The sequence below is a fragment of the Falco cherrug genome, chromosome 7 (genome assembly GCF_023634085.1).
Source record: "Falco cherrug isolate bFalChe1 chromosome 7, bFalChe1.pri, whole genome shotgun sequence".
NCBI classification, from domain to species: Eukaryota; Metazoa; Chordata; class Aves; order Falconiformes; family Falconidae; genus Falco; species Falco cherrug.
In genome coordinates, this window is record NC_073703.1 from 32,471,158 (window position 1) to 32,482,532 (window position 11,375).

Consider the following 11,375-nt stretch of genomic DNA (forward strand, 5'->3'; position numbering starts at 1 on the left):
ATGCACAGCCCTTAGTACTGCGCCTTTGAAAATCCTTTTTTTTTTTTTTTTCTCACACGCCCACCATGCCTGTACTGATGTGACAGCTGGGCACATGTAGACACAAAACTGTGTTTAGGGCATCTTAAAGAAAAAATACGCCTATGATACAGTCAGTTATGGAAATGGTATTTTATCATGAGTTTTAAAACCATAGTTTTGGAGCTGCCCTCTATATTATTGTGTCTGCAAATAACATATTGTACATAGCAGTATAGACAGCACTTGATTTCCTTAGGAAGATCAATTATTTCCTTAATCCCTAAATAAAACCTTAATTCTGCATGTAAGACCTAGCAGATGATTTTGAGAAGCAGTGAACCTGTCAACTGGCATTTCACAGTTAAAAAAAAAAAAAAAAAAGTTATCAGGAAAGGCGTATCACATGTGACCAAATCAAACCTTCTGTGGAGAAAGGGGAGAGCGACATCTCGAGGCAGCCTGATTCAGGTGACACCCCTCAAAGCCCCTGAGCTGCTGGCAGGGGCAATGTTTAGCAGTAACAGAATAACAAAGGCATTACTGTCCCGCTTAAATGGAGAAATACACGCCGTTATTTGCACTGCTACAGCCAATGATCCATACCGCAGGAAGAGTTTGAGCTGAGATCTTTCTATTACTCTTCCCTCAGTGGCCAGACCTTCAGCACTGCTCTGCATGCAGCTGCTTCTAGACCCTCCGTAACACTAAGTTACTGGTGATGCATACACAGGATACATGCTTTGGGTATCTTCCTATACAATACAGAGACTAGAGTCTGCTGGTGGATATTTGGCTTCAAGAAGGCCAAAACCTCACTTGTGAACAGCCTCAGAATTTTTAGCAATTTTTATCAAGGTGTTCACATAGAGATTTTGATGAATGTAGAGCAGAGATAACAGTATCTATCTCTTTAAGGAGATAAAGAATCTCCAGTTCTCTTTTATTAAGTCTGTGATGGTTTTGCACTTCAGTCATTCCACTAGTTCCTATCAATGATACCTTGCAAAGGGCTGTTCCTCTCAGCTCTGCTGCTGTTGCTGTAGTATGGGTATTGCCATGGCCACACAGGGAGAGGCGTGAGCTGTTGGTCCTGCTGATAAACGAATGAAACAGGCATAAAGCATCCTCACAGGACGTGCTGAAAGGTGCAGAGATGGCTTCACACACTGTAGTTAAGCGATTCATCGCAGCCTTACCCCCACAGCAAGTGGTCTGCTGGCAACTACCAGGAAAAGAAAATCTTTAGTCTGATCTTAGATGGAAATATATAGAAAATTGATTTAGTAGGAAAGATACTACTGTTTAATCATCTCCAGGAACATGTCTCCATACATGAAGCCAGCAGAGCATAAACTATACTTTATAGAGAACTCTACAATGCATTTCCTTTCCTTCTACCTAGCACTCAGACTAAAGCATCATGAGAAATCATGCTCAACATGTTTTATTTTTTGATGGAAGGAAGACAAATGTCTTTTTCCACTTGTGGCGGCTAGAACAGGGTATGTGATGAAAAAACCAGCCTCTGTGGCATATTTCTGCTCTAATTGTTTTTTTGAAAGTCTATCAAAACCCAGGCTCTATTGTTTTATTCAAACACCTAAAATATTGTATTAGGAAATAAATACATACAAGCAAACCGCTGTACTAGAATGTAGCACAAGCTTTTTATACAGATTCACAGTGATAAATAGATACAAAGACATTCCCTTTGATCTATTCCAGATACTTATGAAGAATACAAAGTGCAGCTTTTTAATATTATACAGTCTCACTTAGAGGTGTTTCACCTTAGAAGTCTTGTACATAAATAACTTCTTTTAAAACAGAAGTTTCCAAAGCATAACAAGCACTAAAATTGCTTAATCCAGACCGTTAGGACAGCATTGTTGGCACAGGCTCCTTTTAATGTCCATTTCCACCTTCTGAGAGTATGCGCGATGGCTCAGTGTACTTCGCTGTCAGTAAGTAGAAAAGGGCAGGTGCAGGTACCAAGGCAAGCAGTGGCAGGTCCTGCTCAAGCTTATCCAGTTTGGAAATGGAGATGATTCCATAGGCATGAAGTAACCAGTGACTGAAGAGGACGACAAGCCTTTTCTTCCTGACAAGAAGATCCTTGAAAGACTTGCAAAATAAACACAGTACCCTGTTAGCATTCAGCCTGTTACCTAGTGCCCGATGTTTAAGAGATGCTAGAGGTAGCACACAAAGACTATGAAGCCTCCTGGGTTTAAGCCTTTCCAGCACGTAACACAGTTTCTCAGTGCACTACAAGAGAGAAGTCTCGCAGGAGCTTCCTCCAGCTAGGAGAAATTGTAAAGGAAGGGGCTTAAATGCAGAATACACTGCTAAGAAAAGGCAAGAGACAAAGCGGTCTCTGCTCATTCAAGTATTTTATATTACAAGTTTGAACACAGGGAACATGTTTACCTACCTCCACTTCAGAAGCAGACATGTACACAGCCAGTGTAACCAAAGACAACACCAGTATGATGTATGGAAAGGCATAATCTAAAGGCAAACATCGAACACATTAGCAGGAAAAAGAATGCATGATACACATTTCAGCAGTTTTTCCACATATAACCATGTGTGTGAGGTAAACTAAGCTACTATAGCCCAGCTCTTATCATCCCAAACATGCACAGCAGTAAGGGTCACCCACGCACAGCTATTTAACACTTCTGTCTTAGGTTTTCAAACTTTTTCTAGGTGGAGTTACTGTACACTTAAATCACTTGAGGAAAGTAGTCAGGCTGAGTGGGAATTTGTGGCACTTGTCCCCTTCATGTGACAAATACGCTGGAACTAAACAAAAACCAGCAGATCTCCCCAAACCTGTACTTTAATCCATCTCTGAAATCAGGCAAACTCTACCTTAGCAGAAAGTAGAACAGACTCCCTCTGAAGTAATTTCCTCTCATCCCGCCTCTGTTCCCTTTCTGGGAAAGGGACAGTCTCTAGCAGCACTGGCAGAGGCAAAGCAGTGTTAGTCAGGAGCCTGGTTAGGACAGGGCTGCGAATGAGCAACCTTTTCAGGTGAGACCCCTCGCAATAACCTTAAACAATGTCCTTATTCTCAAAGCGAGTAACATGTCCCTTCCCTCCCGTAAGTCACGTATTAGTGTGTGCTTATAGGTATGTTTATTAGCATTGTTAGAACTCACAGAGCAGGCCTCCGCCAACAGCCTGAAGCACGGTGAGGATAGGGAAGAAGTAGAGTGCTGCATAAATGCTTTTAAATCGATCAGACTTTCCTAAACCACAGGCAATTTTCTTAACCAGAAGAGGCCGAAGTAGCATCATTAACACAAGACAGAAGGCGTAATATATGAACACAATGGTGTACCTGAAAAAAAAAAAGGAAAACCAAAAAATCCTTAAAATTTGCAGTTTTGCCCTGCAGACTCAATTCAGAACCAGGGAATTTGGGGTTATAGTCATCAAGTCTAAAGAATTTACAAAGGATGTAAACACAGAATGATGGGCTCAATTTTCCTAGAGGAAATGGTCAAGATGAAGCAATGGGAGGAAAAAAAAAAAAAAAAAAAAGGTCTTATGCTTCACAGCTAAATAGCCTGGACTATGCCACCTTCTTTGGCGACTCAGAAAGTGATTAGGTGTTGCTAAGTGTTTCATGCATAAAACAACTCAATGCCTGAAAGACTTCAGGGGATTGATACTCATTGGTCCAAGTTATACCTGAACTGTTTTTGCAGCTTTGAGAAGAGGCACAGCCAGAAACGCACTTGTGCAAAAGGAAGGGGCAGACAGGAGTACGAAAGCCTTTACACTCACAGGGGGTAGACCGCTTCATGGGTGCAGTGCACTGTGGTGATGTAGTCAGGACTTGGGTTGTAAAGCATCGTGTACCAATCCGAAAGCTTCTTCACCTTGCAGGAGCGGATACGCAGAGAGCCGACAGGGTCGCTGACAAGCAGGGTAACAATTGCTGCAATGCTGCACTCAAACAAGGCGGTGACATGCTGCAACAACGCGCTGGAACTGTGGAAGGAGAGAGATTTACTACTATTTTGCTGACACTATAGGAAATCCAAATGCCCACTGAAAAGTGGAGAGCCATGCAGTACAGAACCTTTACAGAGTTAATAATCACTGTGACCAAGGTTATGACAACTCTGCTTGAATAAAAAGTATTTGAAGCTGAATGTGAAAACTCATTTACTATCTCAGATGATGTAGTGTGTAAAATTTGATTGAACAACATCCCAGCTTCTTAAATGAAAGCTTGCTGTAGCATAAACATCCTGTCAGGTGAGGGACAACACCACTCAGGCTGTTGCAGTTTCAAAGAAAGCAGCAGTGATGATAAGACACCACACATCTCAGAAGGGATAATATTACGTATGATATAAACAAAATTTTCAAAGCTGCAAGTCCTTGTTAAAGACAGTATACATTAATATATTAAACTCTCTCTGTCCTCTGTGTTTTCAGTGTTTAGTACACTCCAGAGTCAGTGCTTCTTAACAGTTCCAGTCTAACACCTAATGGCTACATGCAGCTGTGGTTTCAAACCCCTTTTTACAGAACTTCCTTGATGCACCATGCTGACATAAAGGTTACATCAGCTATGCTGTCAGGACCCAAACCCCATATACATATTCCTGAAGAGAAAACTCAAACCCATTCTCTCATTGCAGGTGCGTAGCACTAGTGGCTGGGGCCTCTCTGCAGGTGTTAAGTCTGGCCTGGGAGAGAGGGGATGACACAAGGCACTGCTCCTGCCTGCTACTGGGGAACTGAATCCAGCCCAACTTGCCTGATGGGCTGGGCACCACCATGTTAAAGAGATACAGACCATGCCCTGAGAGTAGTGACTGGCAAGAAGAACCTGCAAGACTCTTAGATTTGTAACTAAACCACGCCCCCCCACCCCCCAACCCCAGCTGCCCAAAGCTTATGTGCTACTGTATCAGCTCAACCAACTGCATAAAGTGGACAGTTCAATTCAGCATCTCAGATTGATCACTCACGAGATCTGGATACAAGATTTCCATTTTTAAATAACTTATCTGAAGAAGGGGTATACACACCTCTTTTTTCCTGAGTACCATTCAATAAAGAACCAGTGTAAAACCAGGGGAAGCATGGCCATGAAGCCAAGGTACAGCCAGTCATAGCGGTCCGGAGATCCCATACATTCCCTGCAAATTTTGTTGTCATCAGTTCTTTGACCTCTAGGGCATACCTACATAAAGGAGAGACAAAGCATCTGAGTACCAATAACAAGTCACTGCAGTTCCTGGAAAAACAGCTTGAAGTAGTGCTGGGGCAAGAAACGTATCAGATTTTTTAAGATATGAAACATTGACCTCAGCAACTTCTGAGCGTACAGCTTGCTCCCTCTGGCTCTTGCTTTTTAATATAAACAAATGTAAAATATGTTTAAAAGGCTTCAGTCAAGACTTTGTTTTCCTCACCTGCTGTCACACCTCCTCCCTTTCATCGCTAACCTCACCCATCAGGCAGCTCACTGCCACTGCCCCCAAGAGTATCTTGCTCCCCATACATCCCAGCCTCCCTGGATCTTGCTCTCCCTTAATACTCCAAAAAAGTCAGTGGGCAGAGTGATTCCAGCACAGCTCTCCACACCATCCTGTTCTCTTCTAGCCTTCACTGCCCCTCCGCTCAGCTCATTTCACTGAGCAGCTCCTGCTTTTGGTAAGGGAGCTCCGGCCACCCTTTGGAGCCCTCATCCTCACGTGATCCCCAAGGCATCTCGGAGCTGGGCTGCGGCGCTGCTTACCGGGAGGGACCGGGGCCATGCCCCCTCCCCAGGCCGAGCCTTGCCCGCGCCGCACTTACCCCGCAGTCCCCGTAGGTCTCCACGGAGCCGTTGACCGACAGGACGGTCCTGCCGCAGTACAGCCCGAGGCAGGCGGGCTGGATGTCCACAGCTGCGGAGAGAGCGCAGGCCACATTACCGTGGCGCTCCGAGACGCCCCGGGCCGGCCCGCCCCGCCAACCGCGGCTCCCCCGCAGCCGAGAGGCCCCGGTCGCCACCCCCGGCCCGCTCCAGCCGCTGGTAACCCCCGCATCTCCGTCCCCATCCCTACTCCCAGCCCGGTACCGCCAGGCTCGGTGCCCCCGGCCCGCCCCGTCCTACCGGAGCGGAACATCCCGGTATCCCAGCCGCAGCCCCTCCGGCTCCCCCGAACTACATCCGGACGCGTCACCTCCGCTTCCGGCGCGACTCGCCCAGCGGCGCGGGCGTGGGCAGGCGCGAGGGCGGGCTCGCAGTGCCCGTGAGCGCGGCCGTAGGCGGGGCCGGGGTGCTCCGCCCCGGGGGCGTGTCCCGCCTGCGCCCGGCCCCGCCTGCGCCCGGCCCCGCCTGCGCCCGGCCCCGCCTGCGCCCGGCCCCGCCTGCGCCCGGCCCCGCCTGCGCCCGGCCCCGCCTGCGCCCGCCCCGCCTGCGCCCGCCCCGCCTGCGCCCGCCCCGCCGGGCCGAGGGCGATGGCGGCGGAGGGCGGCGGCGGCGACGGAGGTGACGGCGGCCGTGCGGGGCGGCGGCTGCCGCCGCACTCGCCCTCGGGCCTGGTGCTGCAGACGGTGGAGATGCACACGGGCGGCGAGCCGCTGCGCATCATCCCGCGGCTGGAGGCGGCGGAGGCGGCGGCGGCGGGGGGGCTGTCGCTCCTGTCGCTGCGGCGGGAGGTGGCGTCCACGCAGGACCACGTGCGGCGGGCCCTGGTGCACGAGCCGCGGGGCCACGCTGGCATGTACGGAGCCGTGGTGGTGCGCGGCGGGGCGGCTGCTGGCGGCGCCCACCTGGCAGCCCTCTTCCTGCACGGCGCCGGCTACAGCGCCATGTGCGGCCACGCCGTCCTGGCCCTCGGCCGCTTCGCCCTCGACTACGGGCTGGTGGCAGCGCCCAGCTGCCCCGAGACCGCCGTCCGCCTGCACTGCCCCTGCGGGCCTGTCACTGCCTTCGTGCCCTGGGACGGCTGGCGCAGCGGCAACCCTGTCCGCTTCCACAGCGTGCCCGCCTTCGCTGCAGCCACTGGTGGGAACCGGGCCCACTATGCTGGGTTTTGCGGGGGGTTGGTGGTGGCTGTCCTGGGGTTGGTGGCCAGCAGGCTGGCTAGGGGCATCTGGAAGATCTCCCTTCCCAGTCCCAATGTTCCTCAGAGGCTGTCAGGGGTGGCATAATGTGTGACATGCTGCTCTCTGGCTTGAGAGCACTTGAGTCATTGTCCCCATCCCCTTCCTTGCATGCTGCTGGGTTCTTTCACACGGCATATGAGCTCAGCACAGTTTCCCCTCCTTATTGCCCTCCCTTTCTCTGCCCAGACTTGGCCATTGATGTCCCTGGTCATGGGAAGGTGGTGGTTGACATCAGCTACGGTGGCACTTTCTATGCCTTCCTCAGTGCTGAGCAGCTGGGCCTTGATGTGTGCTCTTCGAAGACCAGAGACCTTGTCAATGCGGCAAGTGCAGTGACGGAAGCAGTGAAGAAACAGGTATGGTGGAGCACTGTGGTACCCCAGCATGTTCCCTTTGGGGTGACTGCACCAGACTGAAGCCTTTTATTCCCCCGAGATGCTCAGTATGGGAGGGAGTCCCATCCTTCCAGCTCTGTGTTGAATTTCAGAGCCCTGCTCCAGCCTCACAAGGTCGTGAGGAGCTCACTTTCCTGCTGCTGTGTCCATCTCTGTTACTGGAGAAGGAGAGATGGAAATGCAGCAGTGTAGCCTCATCCCCTTTGGTCTCTCGAGTAAGCTGTACTGCATGCACTGCTGACTGCCCAGCTGCTGTGCATGTTGGTGAACCTCTCTGCACTGTTCCCAGTTCAAGCTTCATCACCCTGAAAGTGAAGACCTGGCTTTCCTCTATGGCACCATATTGACGGATGGGAAAGATGCCTTCAGTGAGGAGCCCACCACCAACATCTGTGTGTTTGCAGATGAACAGGTACAGCAATGGGCTCTTCTCAGACACACAAGGCACCACCTTTTTCCCTTCTTATATCTACTGTAGAGATGAGAGATGGTTCTGCTGCTTCTCGGTTTGGGCAGCAATGTTTGCTTGTGCTACAGTGATGTCTGAAGAGCTGAGTGTCACTGAACACATGTTGGTTTAGTTCCTAATGACAGAAATACTTCTGCATGTCTTGGTGGCGTTTTAGAGGTTAATGCCCATGTCCCATAAGTAGGAGTTTCCCAGGAGTTCAAGGGCTGAGGTTGGATCCCAACGTAGTGCATTGTCCTTAAAATCCTTACCCAGGGAACATTTGCTAGGGATGAACAGAGTAAAAAAGAGGGGGTATAAACTTCTGTCCGGGTCTGCAGTGGATAAGATATCAAATAGCAGGGAAAGTTTTGGATGGACTTCCCGGCAGTGAGGAGTGTGGACCACTGGGACAGATTACCCTGGAAGCTGGCCAACGCTGTGGTTTTGGAGATTTTAAAAACCAAGCCGGCCAGCAGCTCAGCATAAGGAGAGCTGATCCTGCCTTGCCGCATGAGAATGGGAAAGGTGGCCTCTGCCTCTCTCAGTCCTTCTGTTGTGATGCTGGGAAGCTTTCAAGTGCGACTTAAATGGCCTCAGTATTTTTTAGATCATTCATGCTTACAAGTTTGCCAAAGCTGATCGCAATCCAAAAGTACCCCAGACCTGCTTATTTTGCCTTCTTATTTGTGATGTATCCAGATTTTGTACAAAACCTGAGCTGGAAGGGTTTCCCCCAAGCACAGTATAAAGGTGGCAAAGGTAACTGAGGGAAGCAATATTGTTTTCTAAACCCAAAATACTAGAGCTGGCTGATCTACTATTTTAAATATAGGTTGACCGAAGTCCAACAGGTTCGGGTGTGACAGCTCGCATCGCCTTGCAGTACCATAAGGGACTCATTCAGCTGAATCAGACCAGAACCTTTCGGAGCAGCACCACGGGGTCCTTGTTCACTGGCAAGGCAGTGAAGGCAAGTGGCTTCTGCTGGACTTTTCCTTCTGTCTTGAGTGGTATAAAGTGCTGTTATCTTGGCTCAGTGGAGAAGCAGAAAAGCCTTTGTGTGCCTGGGGAAGGGTGTCTTGCTTTCCTACAAGCCTCACGCTTCAAGATTTTTAATTGGAGAAGCAAGTATCAGTAAGAACTTGCTCTGTTGCGTAGCTTCCCTGCAAATCCTCTCTTGGCCATCAGGAAAGGACTGGGGTGGGAAGTAATCTCCGATACTGATGTTGATAAATCAGTCTGGTCTGTAAGGGTGGATTCCTGGTTTAGGCCCCTCTTCCCTGCTCAAAGGCTGAGTGCATTGTTCAGAGATTTAGAAGCTGGATCTGTACATCTGGGTTTCCACGCCCAGCCCTGGCCCTGTGACAGCTGGCAGCACATGGCTGTGAAAGTTTGGACATGCCCCAGGGAGTTCTCGGTCTCTGGGTGCAAGCAGCCACCCACTCTTTGGCCTTCTTTGTGGCACACCCATGATGTGGCAGTGCAGGGGCTCGTGAGCTCAGAGCAGGCGGAGCAGCAGTTGTGCAGGTGTGGAGCTTGTGCAGGCAAGGTGAGGTAGTAAAAGGGCTGCTGCACACTGTGGGCTGTACCTGGGCAGCGCAGAGTGCTCCGTGAGCAGTGTCTCTGCGTAAGTGTCAGGTAGCACTGGCATTTGGTGGGGTTGGGAGGGTGAAGAGCCTCTTGCCATCTCTGTTCTGATCCTGATCTCTCTGCAGGAAGCCAAGTTTGGGGACTACAACGCTGTCGTTGTGGAAGTCTCAGGCGAAGCTTTTTACACTGGTACAGCCACCTTCACCATTGAAGAGGAGGACCCGCTGAAATACGGCTTCTTCTTCAAGTGACCCAAGCCACAGGGTGGTGGCAAAATCTCACTGATGGTGCTGCGCTTCTCCTGCCCACACACTTCTATTCTGCTTCTTCACACAGCTCATAGCAATATGCTTAAGAAACAGGAATGGCCTTTGGTGGTATGACGGCATCTTCTGTGTTTCAAGATAACAGGCCCTGTTCCCCTGTTGTGATTAGCTTATTGGGCGCAATGTGATTAGCATATATGGGCTGCTCTAAGAAGCCATAATTTTTTTTTTTTCTCAATCATTATTCATAGAAAATGGAGATGATCTTGGAGACCTGTCTTCAAATTTATGTGCCTTCTCTACATCAGCAAATTACTAATTTCAAAGCCAGATTCCTATTAAATGCCAGCTGAGAACACTGCCTTTCTCTTGTTTTCGGTCCCGGAGCTCATTTCCAGGATTTGTCATGGCTGTTAGTTTGAATTGCCTGCTCTTCCTTGATGCCTCCTGCTCAGGCAGCCATGCTGCTCTGTCTCATGCCCCAGCTTCCCTGGCCTCCCCTGCTCAGGTGTGTCCAGACACCCCCTTGCTCACTGCACTTGCTTCACCCCTGCCACAGCCCTCCTGCGTCCCAGGGCTGGATGCAGGTTTTGCTCAGAACTTTGTACTATCCCCACTGCGTGTCCACGCCACACTGCTTCCCTAAACCTTCCTCTCTTGCGTATGTTGGACCATTGGCTGCAAAGGACCCCATGGTTAACTTTCAACAGGAGCAGCTGTATTCAAATGCCTGAGCCGTTACGACCTTTGACTGCTAATTTTTTCACGATGATTTTGCCACAGCCTGAGGGGCAGTTTGTGCAGCAGAGTGCAGCCAATGCTGGCTTTGCCAGAGTCCCTCAGAGGAGGATTGCCTGTGGAAAAACCAAATGAAGCCAAGCACTTGCAGGGGCAGAAGCAGAGCTCCAGACCACTCATGGCCTGGAATTTCCACTGTGTCTCTGGACAAAATGGTGTTTGTTTATTGAAGACACTCATGGGATTGTGCCTTGTTAAAGTGAGACATGAAAATGAGAATGATAATCTCCCAGTAGCTCATGCAGCAGAAGGGAACAAGTCATATTGGAGAGATTGGAAAAGGTTGGCATAGAAAAGCCTGGGAGGAATTTCTTCTGTCAACTTGAAAATTGTAACTTTGGCATGGGAAGAAACGAAAAACCCCTCATTCAGAGAATGGCTGTGCTGCCAACAGGGCTTTTTAGGCTAGCATCTGGAGCTCTTGCTCCCAGCTTTCCTTAACCCCCAGATAAACCCATACAGCCTTGGTCCAGGGGAGCAAGAAGACACACACACATCCTCCGTCTTGCAGGAGCAAACTCCTCCGTGTGCTTCTAGCTTCTGGGCATCTCCCTTGAGTCGGCCCCCAGGCCTGGCTCCTGGGAAGGAGCTGGGGCAGCAAGTCACAACGCTGCTGGGCACAGAAAGGCTGGAAACTCTTCAGCCATTAATTGGGTCGCAGTCTTCATTACCTATTCACTATCCCCATCCCCAAGAAATTTTTTATGTAGGTATAGGCAGCTCCAG

General features: G+C 49.8%; 2 protein-coding genes across 3 annotated transcripts; one reads left to right on the forward strand and one right to left on the reverse strand.

The window, feature by feature from the left end:
• Positions 1–1,666: 1,666 nt before the first annotated feature.
• On the reverse strand, positions 1,667–6,236 carry JKAMP (JNK1/MAPK8 associated membrane protein). Its single transcript, XM_055716972.1, has 7 exons — positions 6,152–6,236; positions 5,851–5,942; positions 5,079–5,233; positions 3,820–4,026; positions 3,189–3,370; positions 2,456–2,532; positions 1,667–2,145 (listed from the first exon to the last, which is right to left on the reverse strand). The coding sequence occupies exons 1-7, from the start codon at positions 6,162–6,164 to the stop codon at positions 1,927–1,929; spliced, it is 945 nt and encodes a 314-aa protein (XP_055572947.1). The 5' UTR covers positions 6,165–6,236; the 3' UTR covers positions 1,667–1,926.
• A 233-nt stretch (positions 6,237–6,469) lies between these two features.
• L3HYPDH (trans-L-3-hydroxyproline dehydratase) lies at positions 6,470–10,207 on the forward strand. Of its 2 annotated transcripts, XM_055717251.1 has the most exons (5): positions 6,470–7,048; positions 7,336–7,505; positions 7,834–7,956; positions 8,828–8,969; positions 9,715–10,207. In XM_055717251.1, the coding sequence occupies exons 1-5, from the start codon at positions 6,499–6,501 to the stop codon at positions 9,834–9,836; spliced, it is 1,107 nt and encodes a 368-aa protein (XP_055573226.1). In that variant the 5' UTR covers positions 6,470–6,498; the 3' UTR covers positions 9,837–10,207. The 2 variants fall into 2 exon arrangements, with proteins under 2 accessions (XP_055573226.1, XP_055573227.1); XM_055717252.1 differs by lacking the exon at positions 8,828–8,969 and having other exon boundaries at positions 9,711–10,207.
• The last annotated feature ends 1,168 nt before the right edge of the window (positions 10,208–11,375 follow it).

Excerpts from the sequence above, each read along its gene's own strand:
- JKAMP (XM_055716972.1), bottom strand. Across the intron at positions 5,234-5,850 it reads AGACCTACGGGGACTGCGGG|GTATGCCCTAGAGGTCAAAG; the intron begins GTAAGTGCGGCG and ends TCCTTTATGTAG. Across the intron at positions 3,371-3,819 it reads CATGAAGCGGTCTACCCCCT|GTACACCATTGTGTTCATAT; the intron begins GTGAGTGTAAAG and ends TTTTTTTTTCAG.
- L3HYPDH (XM_055717251.1), top strand. The coding sequence starts at position 6,499 with ATGGCGGCGGAGGGCGGCGGCGGCGACGGAGGTGACGGCGGCCGTGCG. Across the intron at positions 7,506-7,833 it reads CGGAAGCAGTGAAGAAACAG|TTCAAGCTTCATCACCCTGA; the intron begins GTATGGTGGAGC and ends CACTGTTCCCAG. Across the intron at positions 7,957-8,827 it reads GTGTGTTTGCAGATGAACAG|GTTGACCGAAGTCCAACAGG; the intron begins GTACAGCAATGG and ends TTTTAAATATAG.